The sequence below is a fragment of the Anneissia japonica genome, unplaced genomic scaffold, assembly GCF_011630105.1.
Source record: "Anneissia japonica isolate Jap-2015-1 unplaced genomic scaffold, ASM1163010v1 scaffold652_len952628_cov199, whole genome shotgun sequence".
Taxonomy (NCBI): Eukaryota; Metazoa; Echinodermata; class Crinoidea; order Comatulida; family Comatulidae; genus Anneissia; species Anneissia japonica.
This window is the reverse complement of record NW_022757608.1, coordinates 327,519-351,132: the sequence shown is the minus strand read 5'-3', so window position 1 is coordinate 351,132 and position 23,614 is coordinate 327,519. Positions and strand designations below refer to the sequence as shown.

The following is a 23,614-nucleotide window of genomic DNA, read 5'->3' as shown; positions in this document are numbered from 1 at the left end:
GCGAGAGTAGTCAAAACATGGTTCTGAGCGTCAGGATTCAGTCTCAATTAATTTTGCCTTTTTCGGCGTCTTCCCGCGCATTGTTCTATTTGAGTACTTCTGTTGTGTCTTACTTTTTTACATTTTATTGCAAGAATTCTTGATAACAAGTAATTATTAATAAAACTGTTTATTGCATAAAAGAGCAATTTATTGTTCAAATTCATTCGATTGAACATATCTTTCTGGTGCAAGCCTAGGCTAGGGCCTAGCCTAGGCCTCTTTGGTTGTTGTTGTGATCGGAGTTGGCAACAAGGACTCGGCGGGAGACCAGGCTTTTAGAGGAAGATTTCTAAGGCTAGGTCCTAGGACAAAGGTAGGCCTTCCTTAGCCCTGGGTGTAGGCCTGCTGTATGCCATGGATTAGGACTGCAACTACTGTGCTAATGAACTTTAATACTTCTATCATTTTATCAATCAAATCAATCAAAAATTTATACTAAAAATAAACTAGCCTAGCCTAGAACTAGGGCCTAGCTAGGCTAGGCCCTCTAAGACTAGGTTCAGGCTGGGTAAGCCTAGGCCGGTATTCGGTAGGCCGTTGGACTAGGCCTACTGTAGACTATTACTGTACTAGCCAAGACAATTTTGTGCCCTAGAGAAGAGTAGGACAGGTTACGTTTTGTTTACCCACAGTAGGCTACACAAATATGAAAATGAATTTAAAGTCTTCTTGCTTATTCCTACATGTCATCAGTACTGTATAATTGACAACCATGCCTGCATTACGGGGGAAGTCAGGAAAAGCTATTCCTGATGACCAGTCTTCAACACAAGGCTCTGAATACCTGCAATCTACGGCAAGTTCACAGTAAGTGTTGAGTTTCAATTTAATGGTATACTCCCTTGGGAAAAAAATGGGAAAATACCTCAACAATTCAATCAAAACCCTTACAGTGTAATATCTCATTTAAAAAGATCAATTATGCTATTAATTTCCAATCAGAAACAATGGGAAACAAATTTTTCTTATTCACAAATATTTTAGAAAAAAGTTTAATAATAGTTTGATATTAAACGTTGATATTAAAAGTTTGTAAATTAATTTCCACCAGCCAATTACAAATACAGTTGGTACAGGAAAAGTTTAATTGTTTTAATTGCAGGAAAACATTTTTTCTCATTTACATTTTCAATTGTAAGTTAATAACTACTTAAATATTAACATAATTTAAATATGAAATTTAATTTTTCTTTTCTTGCCCATGACAAACGGAAATGACATTTCACCCTTTATTTAATTCAAGAAGGCTCTTATATAATAATTTGACTCTAATCGAAGACAGTACCATTAGACCACCCAACTTATGTTGATACCGGAACAGATCCTAGAAGGGTATACTAGTCCAGGTCACCAATGTGGTCTCGAATATTTGAGAGCAAACTACTGTATATTTGGGTTCAAACACACATTTATGCAGAGAGCTTACTGTATCTTGTTTGCATGTAGTTTGAAATACTTTACAACTTTGACTATTTTCTTTATATTTATTTTAATTTTACTTTTATTAATATTATACAATTTTTATTTCACAATCAAAGTGGAGATCATTCAGATGAAAGTGAAAATGAAGATGGATCAAAAGTGAAGAAAAAACCGACAAGAGGCCAGTTCGGGGTAGGTGAAAACTGATAATGATAAGCAATAATATGTCTTGTATTTGACAAAATGTTCAATATATTACTGTAGTAAAAATTATTGCATGTTTTTTGGTGTTTTTTTTGTTACTGTACTTGCGCGAATAAGCGCCTGGGTGCTTAAAATATTTTTTGCACTTTTTGAGGGGCGCTTATTCGAAAAGGGTGCTTATTCAAACGGGGCGCTTATGAAAACAGTGGAAATTGAGGGGGCGCTTATATGAAAATCGAGGGGTTCTTATGAAAACTTATTAAATTCAAGAGGCACATTTTGAATGAAAAGTGATTATATAAGGACATTAGGAAACCACAAATTACGAATGGTTGTGCGGCTGAGAAGATAAGAAAGAAATCGTACAGAGAGCATGGCTTGTCATGACAAGAATGTTGTGAGTATAACAGCAGAATAGCAGATGAAATTAGTGGTGGTGTGGTGGTGATGGTGGCCGTTTGAGATTTGCAGGATGGATCATTGCAGGTTTTCTTGAAAACTCAGATAAGAATGTGTTGAAGGTGCAAATTGTCGGAAAGGGTGTAGGACTAGGCCTAGACAAATGTAAAAAGATGAAAGTTGGAAGTATACTGTCTGTCCAGGGAGCTCTCATCTGTTCAAGAGAAAGATCATCATTTTGATATTGACCTAAGAGAATGTAATTCCACTCCGCAGCTCAACTTATGTCAACATCCAGTCTCAGGATTGTTTGGATTATTGACTTGATAAGAAAAAAATCACGTGATATTATTGAAGGGCGCTCATTCAAACGGGGCGCTTAGGGAAATTTTCACGTTTCACTTATTCCAGAGGGGCTCTTATTCGGTACCTACTAAGAGACAGGTTTACCCACAGTAGGCTACACAAATATGAAAATGAATTTAAAGTCTTCTTGCTTATTCCTACATGTCATCAGTACTGTATAATTGACAACCATGCCTGCATTACGTGGGAAGTCAGGAAAAGCTATTCCTGATGACCAGTCGTCAACACAAGGCTCTGAATACCTGCAATCTACGGCAAGTTCACAGTAAGTGTTGAGTTTCAATTTAATGATATACTTCCTTGGGAAAAAAATTGGAAAGTACCTCAACAATTCAATCAAAACCCTTAATATCTCATTTAAAAAGATCAATTATGCTATTAATTTCCAATCAGAAACAGAATGGGAAACAAATTTTGCTTATTCACAGATATTTTAGAAAAAAGTATAATAATATAAGTTTAATATTAAAAGTTTGTAAATTAATTTCCACCATCCAATTACGAATACAGTTGGTACAGGAAAAGTTTAATTGTTTTAATTGCAGGAAAACATTTTTTCTCATTAACATTTTCAATTGTAAGTTAATAACTACTAAGTTAAATAACATAATTTAAATATGAAATTTAATTTTTCTTTTTTTGCCCATGACAAACGGAAATGACATTTCACCCTTTTATTCAAGAAGGCTCTTATTTAATAATTTGACTCTAATCAAAGACAGTACCATTAGACCACCCAACTTATGTTAATACTGGAACAGATCCCGGAAGGGTATACTTGTCCAGGTCACCAATGTGGTCTCGAATATTTGAGAGCAATCTACTGTCTGTATATTTGGGTTCAAATACACATTTAAGCAGAGAGCTTACTGTATCTTGTTTGCATGTGGTTTGAAATACTTCACAACTTTGACTATTTTCTTTATATTTAATTTTACTTTTATTAATATTATACAATTTTTATTTCACAATGAAAGTGGAGATCATTCAGATGAAAGTGAAAATGAAGATGGATCAAAAATGAAGAAAAAACCAACAAGAGGCCAGTTCGGGGTAGGTGAAAACTGATAATGATAAGCAATAATATGTTTTGTATTTGACAAAATGTTCAATATATTACTGTAGTAAAAATTATTGCATGTTTTTTGGTGTTTTTTTTTTTTTTGTTACTGTGCTTGCGCAAATAAGCGCCAGGGTGCTTAAAATATTTTTTACACTTTTTGAGGGGCGCTTATTCGAAAAGGGCGCTTATTCAAACGGGGCGCTTATGAAAACAGAGTGGAAATTGAGGGGGCGCTTATCGAAATAGATGAAAATCTAGGGGTTCTTATGAGAACTTATTAAATTCAAGAGGCACATTTTGAATGAAAAACGATTATATAAGGACATTAGGAAACCGCAAATTACGAATGGTGGTGCGGCTAAAAAAAAAAATCATACAGAGAGCATAGCTTGTCATGACGAATGTTGTGAGTACAGTATTATAACAGCAGAATAGCAGATGAAATTAGTGGTGGTGGTTAGCTTGTTGACCATTGGCCGATTGAGAATAGCAGGACAGCATGATCATTGCAGGTTTTCTTGAAAACTTAGATGTGAATGTGTTAAAGGCGCAAATTGTCGGAAAAAGAGTAGGACTAGGCTATAGACAAATGTCAGAAGATGAAAATTGAAAATATACTGTCTGTCCAAGATAAATATCCTCATTTTGATATTGACTAAAGGAGAATGTGATTCCACTCCACACCTCAAATCATGCCAACATTCGCAGTCTCAGGATTGATTGAATTATTGAGGGGGCGTTTATTCAAATTAAAATGGGGCGCTTATTCAAACGGGGCGCTTAAGGACAATTTCATGTTAGGAGGGGCGCTTATTCAAACGGGTCGCTTATTCGCACGAGTACGGTACCTGCCCACCCATCTCCTAACTGTTCCAACTTCTAAAAGAGATGGCGATCAATGAACATTCACGTTTGCTGATTCTCTTATTGAAAATAACCTATCTTCTTTTATTAAGTAATCTACTTCTGCAACAACTTTAAAATCCATTGCAGAAGTTCACCTTTTTTCATACATGGCTTTAGTTTTAATCTACACTGCACCTTTGAGTCTTTTTGTCCTTGGTGCAAATATGTTGTTGTTTTTTGAATTGTTATTGTTATTATCATTAATACCCAGCTCCACTCCTGATGTGATGAAAATTTTGATAGTAAGTGTGAGTCTTGGCATATGGTAACAACCAACTGACTGTACACCATTTCCAGTCACACATTACTCTCCATAATGCAGCACCCCCTAGTTCCGTCACCTCTGGATCAATTTGTTGCAATGTAAACTTTAACTGTCTTCAAATAGGTTTTATAATTTATTTAAATATTTCATTAATGTCATGTAGGGAGCAAAACGAGGACGAGGGCGCCGACCAAGAGCAGAAACTGAATCCATTGCGAGCAATGAACCTAGCACTTTGTTTGAGATAGTACGTCAAGGCAAAGGCGGATCCCAGGTGAGAAAAATTTTGAATATCTGTTCTAAAATCAAGCATGCTAATGACTCCATTATCTGGGGTTCACTAAATGGCAAGTTACATGTGCACTGTCTTTCAAGTTGTTAAAATTGAACATTTTGTGTTATATTCTATGTATAAATTAGTGATTGAAATAGAAATATTATTATAGACCATTTTTTTTTACTCTAGACAATTGTAGACGAATGGATTGAAAGTTACAAGACAAATCGTGACACAGCACTCCTTGATTTGATCAACTTCATTATACAAAGCTCAGGGTGTAAGGGAGTCGTAACAACTGACATGTATGCTACCCTGGAACATAGTGATATTATCAGACGCATGACGGAAGAATTTGACGAGGTAAAATGTGTTGTTTCTAATTTAGAATGAATGTTTGTACATGTATTATAAAATGTCTTTTCCCATCATTAAGTTCTTTTTCTTTGTTCTCGGCTCCCATTTGAAAACATATTGTGACCTGTCCTTTCGTGTGAAAATTTGAAACGAGCAACCTTTTGAAACCTGATTCTGTGTCCATTGGCATCTTTAAGTAGAGACTCAAAAATTTTGCTGTTTGCCTCCTTAAAATATCCTCTTTTTTCATTGTTTCACTTCACTAGCTAGTGAAGGTTAGGAGATACCTGATCCCAGAAATGGTCAGGCTTGCGTGCTGCCAGCTTTGTGTATTTATGTTCTTTTATTGTTTATTATTTTTTGTTTGTTTATTCATTTTTTTGTTGTCTACTTTATACATTTTGTCCAGCGCATAGAGACCTCGTTTTTTGCATTATATTATTTAAATCTACTTAATATCCCATGAATATCAGCCTAGTTGGAAGGGTCACCCTCTATTGTTGAAAAAAATAAATACTGTAAAACTATTTATTATTATACTCTTGCAGGAAAGTGGAGACTACCCACTGATAATGACGGGAATTATGTACAAGAAGTTCAAGTCAAATTTCTGCGATTTCATTGTGGTGCTTGTGCGGCAATGCCAGTACAGCATACTGTATGATCAGTATATGATGGACAATATCATATCTCTTCTGACAGGACTTAGCGACTCCCAGGTCCGTGCTTTCCGACACACCAGTACCCTAGCAGGTAATAAATAATTTGGGATTATCTGTTCAACTTCAGAACAGAGCCTTGCATTCATTCACATCATTAGTTCTGGAGAGTGACATTCTGAGATTAGTAATCATAAAATCATATAATAACTAGACTGGTAAGATAATATTGTATGTAATGATAAGTATTGTATCTTCAAAATTTAATGTACCCTTAGGTATAGTATTCTATGTAAACAAATTACAGCAATAAACTTAAAAATACTGACAAAATCAAAACAGGCTAAGAAAATCCAAACGGGTGCAAACAAAATCAGTCTACCATATACAATTATTCACCAGGAAATTTCATATACAAATTACAATGGATTAAACATAGAAAAAATAGTTATATTTTACAATTACTAAATCTATGATCAAGTTCGGAATCTTGGCATTAAGTGTTGTAAACAAGGGACCCATAATTTATATTTATCTTCATTGTATTTTAACAACCATTTCCCTTATTCATGGAAATGTTAAATTTATTAACAAAAAATTGAAATTTATGATATAACTTTATCTTTAGTGTAGGCATATTTTTGGGATTATTCAAATAATGTGACTTGAATTTCACCTTTCTATAGTATTTGACTATTTCACGAACTGACATTATTAACCCTTTTGCAGCTATGAAACTTATGACAGCATTGGTGAATGTCGCCCTGAATCTTAGTGTAAATTTGGACAACACACAGCGTCAGCACGATGCTGAGCGTCAAAAGCAGACTTCAAAACGAGCGAGTGAGAGAATTGAAATGCTGCTCGGAAAACGGCAGGAGATTATCGAGAACATAGAGGAAATACAGCAGATGATGAATAACATCTTCAAAGGAATCTTCGTCCACAGATATAGGTATCAATTTTAATAAACTGAATTCCTGGCTTGCATCTTTCTCTAGGGGCCCTATCTTGGCCTCTGTCTGTAAGCACCCAGTTGCTTGTGGCAGGCAAATGTGTAACATGTTACCTCTGACAGATGGTGACCCCTTAGAGAATTTGCATTCTGTTGTGCCAGATTGTCACAAACTTTAAGCATTTTTTAATCTTTGGAACTTAAAATTAAAAAACACATTATATTAAGGTATAGGAAGTGGCAGATTCAAGGGGCGGTGGTTAAAGTTATATTGTATTGTTCAGCAGCTGTCTCTTATACACATCTAGATGTGTATAAGAGACAGATTCAAATTTTTTTTTTAATGGAGATTTAAAGAAAGTTATATTCAAATTTTAAGTCTGAGAGTGCAATTTCCGGTCATCTAGATGTGCCATAATCACAAATTTTCTTACCTCAGCCCCAACCATGGTGGGCTGAGGTGGTATAGATCCTCCATCTGTGGAAGTACCTCCCAGGGCCCCCCTCTTTTGAATTCCTGGATCAGCCAATGATAAGGAAGAGTAAACATAAGCAAAGTATATAGAAGAGTTGACAGATTTCTGGTTTGCATGCATGCAATGAAATGAAAAACATGTACCACCATGATTTAGCGGGCCCCCTACATGAAGGTTAGGAATTCTTTACATTCTTTACATTTACAGCACACATTTGGTACAAATGGCTTTAACATGCATATCATCATCAGTCAGTGTCGTAATAAACCCTGTGTATTTTCAATAGATGCCCTCTAAGTCATGTTAGTACTTTTTCAAGAGAATAGAATAGCATTTTAAAAAAATCCGAGAGTCTGATCCCTTTCCATTTTAAATTCTTTTCACTGCGCTGTGCCATTGAGTTTTAGTGTCTTTTCCCAATTACTTTAAACTGAAAGGTTTATTTTAATTGGTTTAAAATACTTTTCTATCCACTTAGGGTTACAAAGCCAGAGATAGGATTTTAATTGGTTTGAAATACTTTTTCCATCTACTTAGGGATACACAGCCAGAGATCAGAGCGATCTGCATGGGAGAAATTGGTGTTTGGATGAAAAACTACAGCGAGATGTTCTTGAGTGACAGCTACCTGAAATATGTTGGCTGGACCCTCCATGATAAGGTGAGATTAATTCATAGACTATGTAGGTCTTATATTTAGGGTATGATTAACCATGCATGACAAAATGGACGATTATTATTTTATTTCATATGCTCTGAAAGGTCTAAAAATGTACAAAAAGTTCATTCTTGAGCACTGCTTATATGAATAATGTGTATTTTGTATGTGTTATTACGATGACTTTGTCTTTTATTTCAAAGGTTGGGGATGTTAGATTAAAGTGTTTAGTGGGACTCCAGAATCTGTACCTTGTAAATGACTTGGCATTAAAGCTGGAACTCTTCACCAATCGATTCAAAGATAGGATTGTTGCCATGACGCTGGATAAGGAAACTGATGTGGCAGTGCAAGCCATCAAAGTTGTCACTCTCATTCTAAAGTAAGTATCATAAGTAAATCACATTTTCAGTCGTACGACAAATCTGACATTATTTGTCACCAATAAGACATGTTACTTAACACAAGACACATTGCTATAACCTTTTAAATGCAGTACAGAATAGAGAATTGTCTCCCTGGAGTACTGCTCAATCACAACCAGAAGGACCCCACTGGAAAGAAGTCTTTGGACTTCCATTATCCTTGGTCTTCACACCAAATAAATCTAATCCAATGTATTATCTTCTGTGTAGGTTTAATGAAGACATATTATCTGCTGAAGATTGTGAAAATGTTTACCAGCTGGTATACTCAGCAAGCAGAGCAGTAGCCCAGGCAGCCGGTGAGTTTCTCAACGAAAGGCTCTTCAAAAGAGATGACACAGATTCGGCGAAGTCCAAGCGAGCAGCAAGCAAAAGGCGTAGTGCGAATGCCCCCCTTATTAAGGATCTTGTCCAGTTCTTCATCGAAAGTGAGGTAATTTGAGATTGTGTGAAAGTAGTAATAGTTGATTAGAATTGTAACTCATGAATCATGGAAATCTTACTTTCAATCAGTGACTTGCATGAATTGCCACTTACAGGAGACAGTGAACAGAATGGATTATAAAATTCCCACTCATAGTATAGTCTGAATAGTATGTATAATAGAATTCCCTGTTAAGGCCTGCTTACACTATGACGATAACAATCAACAATAAAAATCTGAAAAGCAATTGTTCATATAGAAAATAAAAGAAATCTTTTTACTACTACAATGTTTTCATTTTCCCATGATTATGGCCTCATTTGATTTGATTTGTGAAAATATTTTTTTATCGTATACACGATAAATCGTTATCGAATCATGCTAGTGTATAAACTTCTCTTATTCCTTTTATTTTCTATATGAAAAATTGCTTTTTAGCTTTTTATCCTTGATCATAATTGTCATAGTGTGAACAGGCCTTTAGGGTAGAGTAACCACCAAAGATTTTGTAGTTTCCAATACTAGGATATAGTGGCTATCATTGATCATTGAAGTCTGTATGTAGATTCATTTCCCATCTACCTTCCCATGGAGTTGATACATATTTTTTTTATTCCCTTATCAGCTCCATGAACATGCTGCATACCTAGTAGATGCCCTCTGGGAAGTTAATGACATGGGAAAGGATTGGGATTGCATGACAGAACTGCTCCTTGAGGAACCCGGAAGAGGAGAAGAGCGTAAGTGGACTTGTTTATTCATGTTTATTTCACTTCAAGTTTAATGTCAGGCTTTGTGTAAAAAATTGATTGGATAAAAAACAATAGATGAATACTATTGTCTCAATTTCAGCTCTTGATGATCGGCAAGAAACTGCTCTGATTGAAATCATGGTGTGTGCCGTGCGACAAGCAGCCCAGGGGCACCCGCCTGTTGGGCGAGGCTCATCCAAGAAGATCCTTACAGCTAAGGAGAAGAAGTCGGTACAGGATGATAAGATGAAACTGTCAGAACACTTCATAGTCAAGTTGCCAGATCTGCTTTCAAAGGTAAGACAAGTTGGACAAGTCAGGCCCGTAACCAATGGCGATCGGGGAACCGGAAAATCGTCACCTACTGAACTAGAAATTCTGCTTAAATATGACTTGATAAACCTGTAAAGTGGTGCAATATAGAATTTGTTTACATGATCTTGGTAATAGAGTTCGAGCAAAGTTTTTTTTTTTTTACTATGTAAGAACTACTTTGTACTTCAGGCATAGTTTCTTGTTTATTTAGGTGTGTAATCATGGAATGTTCAGGTCAAATTTACCGACAATCGTGTTAATTCATTTTAAGAGGCAGAAATTACCATAATTTCCATATTTCTCGTACCATATTTTATTTTCATGCTGTTAATGCCCTTCTTAAAGTTATATTGTATTGTTCAGCAGCTAGAGAGTGCCACAGCAATATTTGAGACAATCAACGAATATACAAATCATTATATTTATTAATTTTTCTTTAGTTTATTTAACAACTTTGGTGTTTTAATTTGCAGTATGGAATGGACTCTGATAAAGTAGCCAACCTATTGGAGATCCCGCAACACTTTGATGTTGAGATCTTCACCACCAGTCGGCTGGAGAAGCACCTTGACTCACTTTTACGACAAATGAGAGACATAGTGGAGAAGCACACAGAATCTGAGGTATGTGGTTCAGTATCAGGGCAATCTGAGCAGTCACTCTGAGAGACTAACCATTTAACTGCTAGGTAAAGTAATAGTAGCAATGAATGTAAAAAAAACGAAATATATTATTAAATAAATATATATTTAATAAATGAATGAAGTAATACATTAAAACGTCCATTTTACAAACTTTCCATTTTACAAATAGTCGATTTTGCGAATGGTCTTCGCTCCTGATGACGTCATCACCAATCAATTAATTACCGTAAAAAAAGTCTGATTGCTCACGTTTTACAAAGTGATAATGTAAATTGTTCTTGATAAATTCAAGTTTGTTGTATTTATTTATTAATAGTGCGATCTTTTCTTCCATTTCTGGTATAATAATCACTATATTAATGTAATAAACCTAACCAGAACAACGAACTACCAAGCATGTGTCGTTATCGGATTGAGTGCACATGTTTACGATGACAAATGAGAGTATTGGGGTCACCAACTTGTTCACATTGTGAATGCTAGATATGGTCGCGAAATGCACGTAAACAATACAATGTGACGATCTAACAACTAGAAAGAACACGATAGAAAGGTCCATAAGACATAGATGTTTGAATAAGAGTTAAAATAACATTTTGTTAAGTGGAATAATGCCAGCGATTAAAATAATTTGGTTTTTTTCGAAGGTAAATTCAGCTAGGCTCTATGCACGGTAGACCACGCTGCTGCACTGTCGGTGCGTGCTAGGCCTGGCCTATAGGCGCTCAATGGCAGGCGATTTCTAGGCCTTGGTATTGGAAACTGACAACCGATCTAGTTTACAAATTTTTCAATTTATGAACACCCCTTGGTACCAAGGGATACATAAAATGGACGTTTTACTGTATATAGTAAAGACTGGGTCAGGAAACAGTGATTTGTGTTTTTTTCTCTTGACTTTTATTTTATATTATAAATTTGTTTTCAAGGTTCTTGAAGCATGTGCAAAGACATATGAAAGCCTCCTTTGCGAGCAATACAACACCACACCCAAGGTAGAGGTTGCCAGGACAACACTCTTTGACAGTCTTGCAGAAAGGCTTGCCCGAAGTTTTGAGAGTTTTGATGCAGTAAGTTGATCAGAATTATGTCAAGTAATTATTATTTTCATTCATTTAGTTGTTGCTGCTGTTGTTTGCTGTTACTGTTGAACATCATTAATGTCAACTTTTTTTATTATTTTTCATTAGACGGACGAGCCACATGATAATGTGATCTACGCCTTGTCATCTAGTCTCAAAAGGATTACAACTTTCTACAGGTGAACATTATAGTTTATTTTTTATTGATTAAATAGAGTTTAGTAGTATTAATCTGAGTATATTGAGTACAGTGAAACATCCATGTTACATACTGTTTGGAGTAAGGTGGTTTTTATGACTTGAAAAATTGGTAAAATACAGCAGATCATCTGGGGTCCCAAGTCTCCCGGGAAATCAGGATGGCCTCTTGCAATCTTGCAAGCAAGAAAGAATCTCATGGAGACTAACCCATCTCCAGCATATTCATTTTATCTGCATGTTTTTATTACTTTATTACCCCCTTCCTGATCAATTGTCTCACAAGAGTAAGTGTTAATGCATATTTTCACCATGTAAGAAAATTAACCAGATCTTCCGGATGTGACTCCTTCCAACTTGGACCCCTGGACCATACAGTAAAAACTGTAATCCATGTCATATGAGGATACTTTAGGCCTAATTTAGATTTCCTAGACTATGCCAACAGTTAACAGGTTGTAGAACTAGGTTGTATCTATCTGTTTTATTTACCTGTTCAATATTCAAAAATATTCTAATTAAAAATAGGCAAGATTATATACACAAAACGTGCTAGACCATTGTCATCATGGTTGAAATCTACAGAGAGATCATATGCATTTCGATGATTTGACAATTCCTAAAACGTCAAGTCATGAAAATACCATGTAAAAAAAAATTCTTTTGTTTTTAGCTGTCATGACCTTACAGGCTGGAACCTTTACGAGATGATCTACGTACTCATCAAGCAAGCTCCAAAGCGTGGCGACATTCCAGAGGATATTTATGCCTCTGCAATTGCCTGCGCTCATTACGCAATCATGTGGTACGTTAACAAGCTAGAAGACAAGAACCCAGACCCGGTAAGACCTTTATTACTTAAGCTGTAAATGCTATAAGGTGCACTTTTTACACTAAACTATTTTATGATCCTAGCATTACAAATGCAAAACACTCCAGCTTTGGTAATTGTTTGTCCAAATACCTCTGCATTGTTTGCCTCCTTTCACTTCAAGGACATTTTTTTACCTTTCAATTTTTTACCAATCAATTTATCGTAAAATTCACACAAATAATCAACTAAAATGTTTTTCAAAGGTTTATGTAATAAATATCTATGGTTTGCCCATACTGTATATAGGCATGACTATGTAAAATCAGGTAAATCTCAGGTATTTCTTTTAAAAAACTTCATACCATGGAGAAACCTTTTTATTGTAACTTTATTGTTCGTTGATTTGCAGGATGAAATAAATAAATTAAAAAAACGGGTCAATGATCTGATTCACCTCTGCGCCATCCTTCTTATTGATCGTAACGAGACAGTGAAGCAGGAAGCCTTCACCACAATTGGGGACCTCCTGGTAGTCTTCAGCAAGCAGTTGGGCTCCGATAAGGCCTATAGCTCATTGGTCTACATAGCCAATGATAACTTACAAAATCTGATATCAGATTTTATCCAGGAAGAAGTATTTGTTGAAGAAGATGATGATGGTGAGTTGATATAAAAGCAAGTGTGTCTGTCTTTCCTTACAGAAATGTCAATAAGTTAATTGATTGTTCAAAATAGTGTTTATTTACTTAGCCAGGCGTTCTCCTTTGATTGTATACTTTGAAATTTAAGTGATCCTTCATAAACCTTAGCTGGTCCTAACATCACAGTGTAGTTCGCGGGTTGAAGACCATCATGCATTCCATAGATGTGCAGGGGCCTAGACCTAACATTTGTCAAAAATTCTTAATGTTTGCAGCCAGTATCCTTTACAGCATTAGCAAACCATTAAGGCAAAATCCTTAAGTTTAATTTCCAATCAATTTGGTATAGTTTACTGGGAATTATGATGACTTTACATTGGACGGCCGCGATAGCAATCTCCATGTAAAACACGGCTGTGTCAGTAGGTTGTTTATATCCAACACCCAAGTTAGCTCATGTGATGCCCATCGCTAAATCCCTCTAATTAACAGTAAAACTAGGAAAGGATAATGAAGAGGATAAAAGAAATCAAAACAAGTGAGAATGAAATATTACAGTACTGTATACTAATAGTATTTCAATCACACTTGATTTGTAGCTACTGTAGGTAGTGAAGATAGAATTTTGTTTTTATTTTGACGAAAGAGAGCACCACTCCCTGAAGCTCAATACACATTATGTGACAAATACCTGTGGTTTGCCCATGTATGACATGACATCATCATGCCAATTTATTGATGAGATGACATCATCATTCCCATTTATGTGTGTAATATGTCATTATCATGTCCATATGTAGATGTGACATGACATCACCATGCCCATATATGGATGTGATGTGACTTCATCATTCCCATATTAATGTGATATCACATTATCATGCCCATATATGGATGTGATATGACATCATGTCCATATATAAATAATTTACACAAATTTGTCTCATAAAACTGAAAGTGTAAATAGAGCTTTAGTTTATATAGAATCACATAATCCTACCTATTGAGTGTAAATAGTATTTTAATACAATACTGTAATACTTGTGATTGATTAAAATCTAGATGACGACGATGATGGTGACGATTCCCATAAAATTGAAGTTCTTCACAAACGCCGTAATCTTCTTGCGTCATTCTGCAAACTCATCGTGTTCAACATTATTGACATGCGCAATGCTGCTGGTATATTTAAACACTACATGAAGGTAAGCAGCAATTAGAACGAGTAGTGGCTTGGTGGTGAGGAAAACCTTTTCTTTTATTCTGGAGCATTCAGATCTTTCAGTTAACACAAAAATAGTAATTTACGGTATAACTGAAAATATGATCATAATTTAAAATTTTATATATTGCAGTATTATAATGATTATGGTGATATCATCAAGCTGACATTAGCCAAGTCAAGAGAAATCAACAAGATCAGCTGTGCCAGGACATTAGGACTCAGTCTGAGCCAGGTATCAATGACAATACAGTACAGTATATGATCCATGAGCCCCTCTTCAATAAGTATAACTATTGTAAAAATAGAAAAATATTCTAACAAATTTAGATTTTAATAAACATTCAGATTCAGATTTCTTTTATTTTCCACAAATAACATAAAAATATAAAGTATATGTGGAGGAGGCTATAATAAAATCATGTGCTGCGCAGAGCACAGATCTTTAGGGTAATAGCCCCCTTAACAAAATGCATAATAATAATAATAATAATTATAATAAAAATAATAATAAAAATAATAATAATAATAACATTGTTGAGTCAGTTTGGCGTATCGAGTCTGGTTTGCCTTTTCTGGGTTGGAGTTTCAATCCCTCTCTGTGCATTTCACTCGTGTTCTTGAGCTAAGCACTTGCACATACTATATGCATTGCTTTTCTTCACCCAGGAGTATGAATGGGTGCCTAGTGGGATTGCCCGCTACTGGCTGATTATACACATCAGCAAGGGGTTGTATGAGAAAAGAAAGGAGCTGTGTTAGAAAACAAATAAATTTTAAATTTAAATTTGAGAAAAATAAATAATTTAATTAATGTTATATTTTTGTCTCCTCTATTAATTCTTGTATTACAATTGGGTAGGATAAAGAAAGTATATCAGTTTGAAATAAGGACAAATAATAATTATTTTTTTTATTTTAACAGTTATTTAATGAAATGAAGAGTGAGATAGGATATGCTGATGAAAGCCGCTCTATTGCGCAAATGAATGCTATTAAAGAGCTTGCACGTAGATTCTCGCTCACCTTTGGACTTGACCAGATCAAAACCAGAGATGCCGTGGCAGCTCTTCACAGGTAGGTAGCCTCCCTTGTATTTTTGTTTAAATCCTCACCACAGAGCAAAAGTCAGTGATTAAATTTGCTATTACCAATCTGTGGCCCATTTGCCTGAGAACAAATACATTTTAGAAAAAAAAAATATTTTGCATATGTACTTTTTTTAGTCTTCTCCATGGATTGTACAAGGGGAATTCTTGATGCCCTGATTCTTTCCATATTTAATGTGTATTTGGTTTGTTGATTTTGCTGTGCAGTCTTAGTTTTAATCAAAGAACTGCACCATTAATAAAGAATTGCTCTCAGCTTTTTTCACCCCTTAAATTCAAATGGACTATGTCGCAAAATGACCTATAAATATATTAAATTTACCTAACAATTAACTAAGATATACAGTAGATGTTCATAATGAATATTTCTTATTCGTACCGCTGTTAAATGGAACATTCCATTCTATGAAAGTAGCCTTCCCATTGCACACACAAGTATTCATTGTTTGTGTTTTGTATTTATTGTTTACCAACAGGGATAACTAATTATACACTGTGCAATGAAATATCTTATATCTCTTTTTTATGTAGAGAAGGTATTGTGTTCAGCTTAACACCAATAGAAGACCGTCAAAACCCAGGAGGGCCACCACCAAACATTGGTTATCTTGATATACTTAGTGAATTCACCGCAAAACTTATGAAGCAAGATAAAAAGACTGTGTAAGTATTTATTTTTCATTTTCAAGTACTGTATATTTAGATTTTGAGGAATCATGAAACAAATTTTATTAATAATTATTTTTATATATTTATTATTTTATTTCAGTGATAATAAATTTCAAAGTTATATACTTTTATTTTTTCACACTATTATTGTGCTAACAGTAATTATGTGTACAAATGTGTATTTTTGTGGTTTATTTCAAGTCCAAACGGTCACTTCTACCACTGAGTGGAATAATAATTAATGATTTTAAAAATTTAATGTTCGTTTAGCCTGGCATATCTGGACAAGCAACTCAAATCAGAAATGTTGGAACAAACCGGGGATGAATGGTCTGCATTAAGAGCCTACCGCAACAGCCTGATGCAAGGCGGTGACACCAGCTCTGACGTCAGTCGTCCACCCCGTCCTCCTAAGCGCCCTAAGCCAGGCATCAAAAGGAAGATGGCCCTGTCTGGAGGTAAACTTTTCATTTTATTATCTGCTGATTCAAGCAATATATTTTGTCATTCAGAAAATCTGATGCTCTATCATCAGGTGTTTTTATTAAACTTGAGGAGGGAAGAACTGATCATTAGACTTTTAGGTATATAAAACATTGGAGATGGTGGAGCTGGGGGTGGAGTTAAGGTGTAATGTTAAGGTCTGGAGTATTACAGTAGATATTAGAGAAATTCTGACGTTTTGTCAAGAATAAACGTATTTCCAAAATATAAAATTAAGCATTGTTCACAGTTTCTTTTTCTGTTGAGATTTAGAGCCAACATATTTGAAGACTTTTCACATGTTTTATATTTATTAACTACTTTATTCAAAATCTTACACAAATAATAAATTTTCTTTTATAGAAATGTTTATTGCATTAAAAAAAAATTAAATATATATATGTTGTATTTAGACACCTTTTATCTTTAACTATTTTATCATTCAATAATTTTTTTTCAACATGATTTTCATAGATTTATTAATGCATATATTGACAAACAATACTGTTTTTGTACTCCTAAGCTGATGATGTAGAGGGTCGCTGGGTTTCCCGAGAGGAACAGGCTCAAGGAGCGCGTGGTGGATGGAAACGTCGACGCACAGATGAGGAACTTACCAGTCAAGGGTCAGTAACAATACTATTCTAATTTCTTTTATGAAAAATCTTTAAACAACAATTTCATCTACTGCTATGATTGGTTGTATTGGTCGTACTGTAGCTAATGTTTTTTGTTTTTTTTTTATCTATTCATATTTGTAGATTCTAGCACAATTTGAGATGAAAGTTTTTTTTTTATATATTTACCATCCAGCAGTAAATGTCAAGTTTACCACTTGCAGGAGAGCATACATTAAAACGTACAGAGCAAAATAGTTAACTTACCAATACTAAGCAAAAATATTATTAACAATGCTTAAGAGTATTCTAATACAGTATTCCTCTGTCTTATGAAATCCATAATTCTTCAAGACCAATGCTTGCTTGATCAATTAAACCCAATAAAAAAATACATTTTTTTTTTACCCAATAAAAAAATACATTTTTTTCTTTTAAATCATGCAAATATACATTTTAAATGGAAGTATATTCTTGTTCCCAAACAATTTTTCAACCTAATCCACTGTAGATGGCTCACTTAACCAAATATTGTATACTGTACTGGTTGTTTTATAAGCAACATTAGTCGATACTTAAATTAATACTCTTGGTGTTGTGACAATAGGACAACTGGAAGCATGAGCGAAGGAGCATCATCACAACTATCATGGATTAGCACCAAGCTTAGAAGGATGAGAGTGAAGGCTAGGCTTAGCTATAGTGCTAGAAAAGGCAGCTTAGGGTACAAGCACTGTTTCACATTAATAATGTTTTGAGTTATTGTGTCATTAACTTCAATATTTTGAGTTGCTTTTTCATTAAGTTAGTGCTTTGTGCAGGGCCCCCAAGTCTTCCGCAAGCAAGAATCACCCAGAAAATATCCCATCTTCTGCAAATTAATAATATTTTCATGTTTTTACTACTTTGTTATCAACTTACTCACGATGGACAGCAAAATAATGTTAGATGTGTTAAGAAAGCCTATTTACAGGATCTACCAGAAGTTACTTATTCCAACATGGGACCTTTGTTTGTTGGAAAACATGAAACTCAGCGTAGAGTACAAGGACTACATTGTTCTTACTAACTGAATTTTAAGATATTGTTTCATTAATTTATTCTGATTATTTATAGTCTGGTTTCTCATGTAAATTTGTTCACATCTATAAAAAATTAGTACATTGTTGAAAACATAATACACTGATCTTTTATACTAATGTTGCCAATTTGATTTTTAAATGGGCACCATAAAAAAGTATTTTTGTTTGTAAATGCTTGCGAGACGAATATACACATTTCCATCTTGGTTTTTTTTTTTTTCAACTTCAGCACTATTTAGTATTTTTATTTTATTGCCATATCCTATTAATTTATTAGTTTAATTTGAATTCTTTACTAACAGAGAAAACTAATCAAGGACTTTAATTCTTTTATTTTGATATACTGTATCTTTTTTTTTATTTTTTAAAATTGAGAGTAGAATGTTTCCTTAACCATTTTATAACATCCCATATTTCTAAATTGTGTTTCACTGACTACAGTGTGTCCACTGGTTTTTTTTTATTTCTTTGCCCTTAATTTATTTTAATATTATTTATCAGCATTAAATTTGTTGGTGTTGATGATTTTCGATTGATTGATATTTTCTCAGAAGGCAACAGCAACAGCAGGAAGAGGAGAGTGAAGATGAAAGTAATGATGAAGAAGACGACTTCCAAGAAGGACAGGCCATCCAAGTATTGGTGAGTGTCAGGGTTGTAGCTGTAGAAAACTATTTGCTGGGTGGGTGATAAAACATTGGTGAACTCTAAATAATAAGAGTGATATTTAAGTATGACTGGGCAAGGGGGTTAATAAATGTAGGTGGAACTCCATGAAATTAGCATCAGACTGGGTGGAAAACTTCAAGGTTGGATAACTCTACATCCTTGATTGGTTTCATATTTAATATAAATTATACTACAATGATGTACCGCCAAATATATCTACAGTAATACATAATACTGTAAAACTACCGACAAACATTTTACCAAATGATGATGTTTTGATTAATGTATTTGTATTAATAGGGCTTGAATGCAGGAGTGAAACAGGAGTTTGAAAATAGCAGAGAAGGGAATAATTGTTTCAGAACTACAGTATTTAATAATCATCAGCAATTATGGTTTTCAAAAACTTGAATCCACCAATGATATTTATTATTATATTGCTATATATATCTGATTGATTTGTTGAGCTATGTTCTTAAATCATTTCAACAGCCTACAGCTAGAAGTACTCCAAAATCTCCTGTTCTTCTGACAAGCAGACATTTAATATCCAAAAAAACAAGACAGAGTAGAACAAATCTTAGTCAGATAGAACCAGTTCAGTCCGGTCATGCCCGGTTGAAAGCACCATCGGCTAGACAGAACCAAGTCAGGTCAGATAGATTGAAGAAATACAGAATAGATGAAACCAGTCCTGCTAGTGTATCACCAAGCACAGATTCAGAATTCCAACCTTCTGAAAAGCGTATTAGAGTTTCTGTCACAAAGCCACGTAGGGCAAATCTTAGAAGGAGCAGGAAAACCATTCTCCATGATATCTTCCCAGAGGAAATACCAGATATTGATCAGGATTCTGACAGCTTTTAGTCAGGTAGCTTAGGATTAGATGTGTATGAATTCAGAAATAGTTGTAGATTTATACATTACACATTATGATCCAAGAATTTAGATTGCGTTTGAGTCATGTTGAGTCCAGGATTTTTTTTTAATGATTTCCGTAATATTATTTTATATGCTGTATAACCATAGGCCATACAAATTTTTTCCCCTCCACTATGCTCACAATATTTAACATTGATAGTTAATATATATTTTAAAGTAATGTTAATAATAATAATGATATGGCATCTTATTTAGGGCTTTTTCCATTAGAAATGCTTGCAGCACCCAATACCAACTGACAGATGCAAAGAATTTAAAAAAAAGACAATATGTACAAGAACAACATTATAAAAACAAAAACAAACATAAAAAATGGTTGTTTTATTCTGCTTATCTACATTCAGATGGAAGATTGAACTCATAAATATTAATGAGTTCATAAATATGTTTACAACTTTTTTGTTAAAGTTCTCAAATTATATTCGATATTTGGGTAATGATATATAAAGAAAAGCTTTAACTTTGGAACCCTGTTACAACAGCTAATGTAGTAACAACCGTTAATGTAGCACACTTCACAGCTTATGTAGTAAAATTCCCCGCTAATGTAGAAACACCAACAGCTTATGTAGTAAAAAGAAAATCAAACCCAGCTAATGTAGAACGCTCAACAGCTAATGTAGTAACGAAAATTGCCTTACAGCTAATGTAACTATCGCCAGCTAATGTAGAATATACAGTAGTATAACATCTTACATCAAAGGGGAACATATAATCAAGGTTACCAGCTTTAAACTATTACGTCTTGAAATTATATCAACAGTACTGACACACGACACTGTTTTGACTTCAGTTTGATGCCTGTTTGTTGTTGCTGAATATGGTTCTATAAATAAATTATGAAATAAATTACCTCCGACGGGAATCGAACCTGTGACCTCTTGCTGTCAAGGTGAACGCCATAACCACTAAACCACCACCATTTTACATTGTATGTGTTTTATATGGTTATATATTTTATATTTTGCTCTGATGAAGGGCTATTACTAAGGGGAGGCATTTCTCTCTGGCTGTTTACTTTACATATAATAAGTTATATAAGACAGACCGACAGACCAACCAACTGGTGGAATGACTGACCGACCGACCAACCGACCGACATTATTAATAAACTGCCTGCTAAACCGATAAGTTTTATAATGCAGGGAAACTCACTGCATAATACGACGAATCTAACTTTACTCTCTGTGAGCGATAGATGACGCCACACCATGCTGCCAGCTGATGGTTGGTGGCAGTCTGAACGGATCGTTCTCTATAGAATCGCGTCGGCGATTCTGTGGAGTGCCCGGCTTAACTGAAATTGGGAAAACAGATTTGAAGGTAAACGGGGACCTACCGACCGACCGCAACGAACCTACGCCATTGTCGATCTTATTAACAATGCCATACCATTATTAAGCCTTATTGATTAGTGGTTACCGAGATGAGTACCCGATAATATAGGCACAGGTGGCCATTTTTTGAAGTGCCCTCACAGGTTTACATGCCATTATGAAATGTGCATAATTTTGGTTCCCTCATATTTTTCAGCTCATGGAATTGTAATATTGTAATACGCTACATTAGCTGGCGATAGTAGTTACATTAGCTGTGAGGCAATTTTCGTTTCTACATTATCTGTTGAGCGTTCTACTTTAGCTGGGGTTGATTTTCTTTTTACTACATAAGCTGTTGGTGTTTCTACATTAGCGGGGAGATTTACTACATAAGCTGTGTAGTGTGGTATATTACAGTTGTTACTACATTACCTGTTGTAACAAACCCTTTAAACCTTAGACTTATTCTTGACAGTCGCAATCAAATAAAAAATAATAGTAACATTTGGGCTACCTGTGTTTTGAGTTTATCTTTATGAAGATTTCTAAAATAATAACATTAATATTTATACGGTAATACTGTTACTGTATTATAATCTTAATTTTTACATTTCTGCTATTTCAGGAGGATATGCAAATGGGTTTCTGAACAAGTCATCCATTGGATTAATCTTCTCCAAAATTCACCTTCACCTACAAGTCATTTTAACTTTCATTCACCAGTGTTATATGGACAGAGAGAGGTGCACAAAACCGAGTACAGCATACATTTAGAAGTTAAAAGAGAAGTCGTTGAAATATTTTACGCCGTCTTAAGGTCATTGGTTGATTTTTCGAGTTGCAGAAAGCTGGACACTCACTTCGTCCGACAGTCGTTGGCCGCCGCGATTCTATACAGAATGCAAGGCGAGGACGGATTTGCCGCGTCGTCTAGCACTCATAGGGAGGGGAGTTAGATGGTCGTACTCCCGGCTTAAGAGATATGAAGACATGTGGTTTATTAACCGTGTTAATTGTTAGTGTTTTTTTAGAGGTAAAAGTGGGTAAATTAAGTTGAATGTTTAATCATCGTTGTTATTATTATTGTCATCATCATTTTACTCCTGTCGATATTCATGTCATCCTAAACTAAACCTTATGTAAATCCAGTTTTGTTTCACTATAATTTTATTAGTATTTTGAGCATGGTCATTGTATTCTATATTTTTTATTCCCATAAATTGTGCTAGTGTCTGTCCACATTTCATCCAGGGGGAATATTCGGTACCTTTTTCCAAAGATACTATTAACCTGCTAACCTTACAGCTTTTAGTTATATCAAAAACTGTGAAGGTTTGATCTGTTTGTTAATTGTAGTACAATTTTCCTTTATTGTAATGTATATAGAATCCATGTGTTGATATTTGACCTGTAAATAGTTTTGTTTCAAGATTTTTCTTGCAAGTTGTCTCCTAATCATTGTAATCGCAATGAATGTCACAGTTTTAAACAAATATTCTACTGCCTTTTAAGGATCAGTACTCCAGCTTCATTGTTGTACTTTTGGCAAACCTACATATATCAGATGTGTATTGGACAAGTATACATCTATACATTGTAGCTCGCCATCCTCTGATTGTGTACACACTCACGGAAGAACATTTTCTCCAACAAGGTTTTGTAAACTGAATACAACAAGCAGTTAGCCAAACATTTTCCATCATATTCCATGTTACGTCTTGGGAGTCTGTTACCTTGTTACTTGCACACAACTTGTGTGGTTGACACTTAATTGATGTTGCAAGAAATGTTTTATTAAATCACTGCACGAATCTTTTTCATTACTGGTTGTAAATTTTTCTTCACAATTCATACTTTTGTAACAATATTTGAAAGTGTTCCTCAATGTTATCAAGAAACATGAAAAGTTAAACAGAAAAATAAAAATAGTAAAAATAACTGTTTGGATATATTTTCTTTGTTGTGAATACATTCTTTGTATACTGTGTATTTAGTAGATATTCTATTTTTGTGCTACTGTACTTCTATCAATAAGGGTTGCCACCATATTACTTTTTGGAAAAATGTTTTACTTGCTGACTAAAGGAAAGGCCTATATGAAAAATTTAATATTGACCTGCCATCTTGAATTTCAACATAGCCACCATTTTTATTACCC

At 34.6% G+C, this 23,614-nt stretch overlaps 1 protein-coding gene across 6 annotated transcripts; it reads left to right on the top strand.

Annotated features, from left to right (window-relative positions):
• Positions 1 to 23,394, top strand: LOC117124811 (cohesin subunit SA-1-like). 6 transcript variants are annotated; one of them, XM_033271144.1, is made up of 25 exons: positions 1 to 149; positions 736 to 849; positions 1,581 to 1,656; positions 4,831 to 4,941; positions 5,134 to 5,307; positions 5,850 to 6,054; positions 6,690 to 6,915; positions 7,929 to 8,052; positions 8,253 to 8,431; positions 8,685 to 8,907; positions 9,524 to 9,638; positions 9,751 to 9,947; positions 10,439 to 10,588; positions 11,539 to 11,679; positions 11,800 to 11,870; positions 12,563 to 12,731; positions 13,113 to 13,362; positions 14,407 to 14,549; positions 14,700 to 14,801; positions 15,492 to 15,643; positions 16,207 to 16,338; positions 16,615 to 16,802; positions 17,351 to 17,453; positions 19,081 to 19,168; positions 22,082 to 23,394. In XM_033271144.1, the coding sequence occupies exons 2-25, from the start codon at positions 755 to 757 to the stop codon at positions 22,103 to 22,105; spliced, it is 3,438 nt and encodes a 1,145-aa protein (XP_033127035.1). In that variant the 5' UTR covers positions 1 to 149; positions 736 to 754; the 3' UTR covers positions 22,106 to 23,394. The 6 variants fall into 6 exon arrangements, with proteins under 6 accessions (XP_033127035.1, XP_033127034.1, XP_033127033.1 ...); XM_033271143.1 differs by having other exon boundaries at positions 19,078 to 19,168; XM_033271142.1 differs by lacking the exon at positions 22,082 to 23,394 and adding an exon at positions 19,688 to 20,077.
• Positions 23,395 to 23,614: the final 220 nt, after the last annotated feature.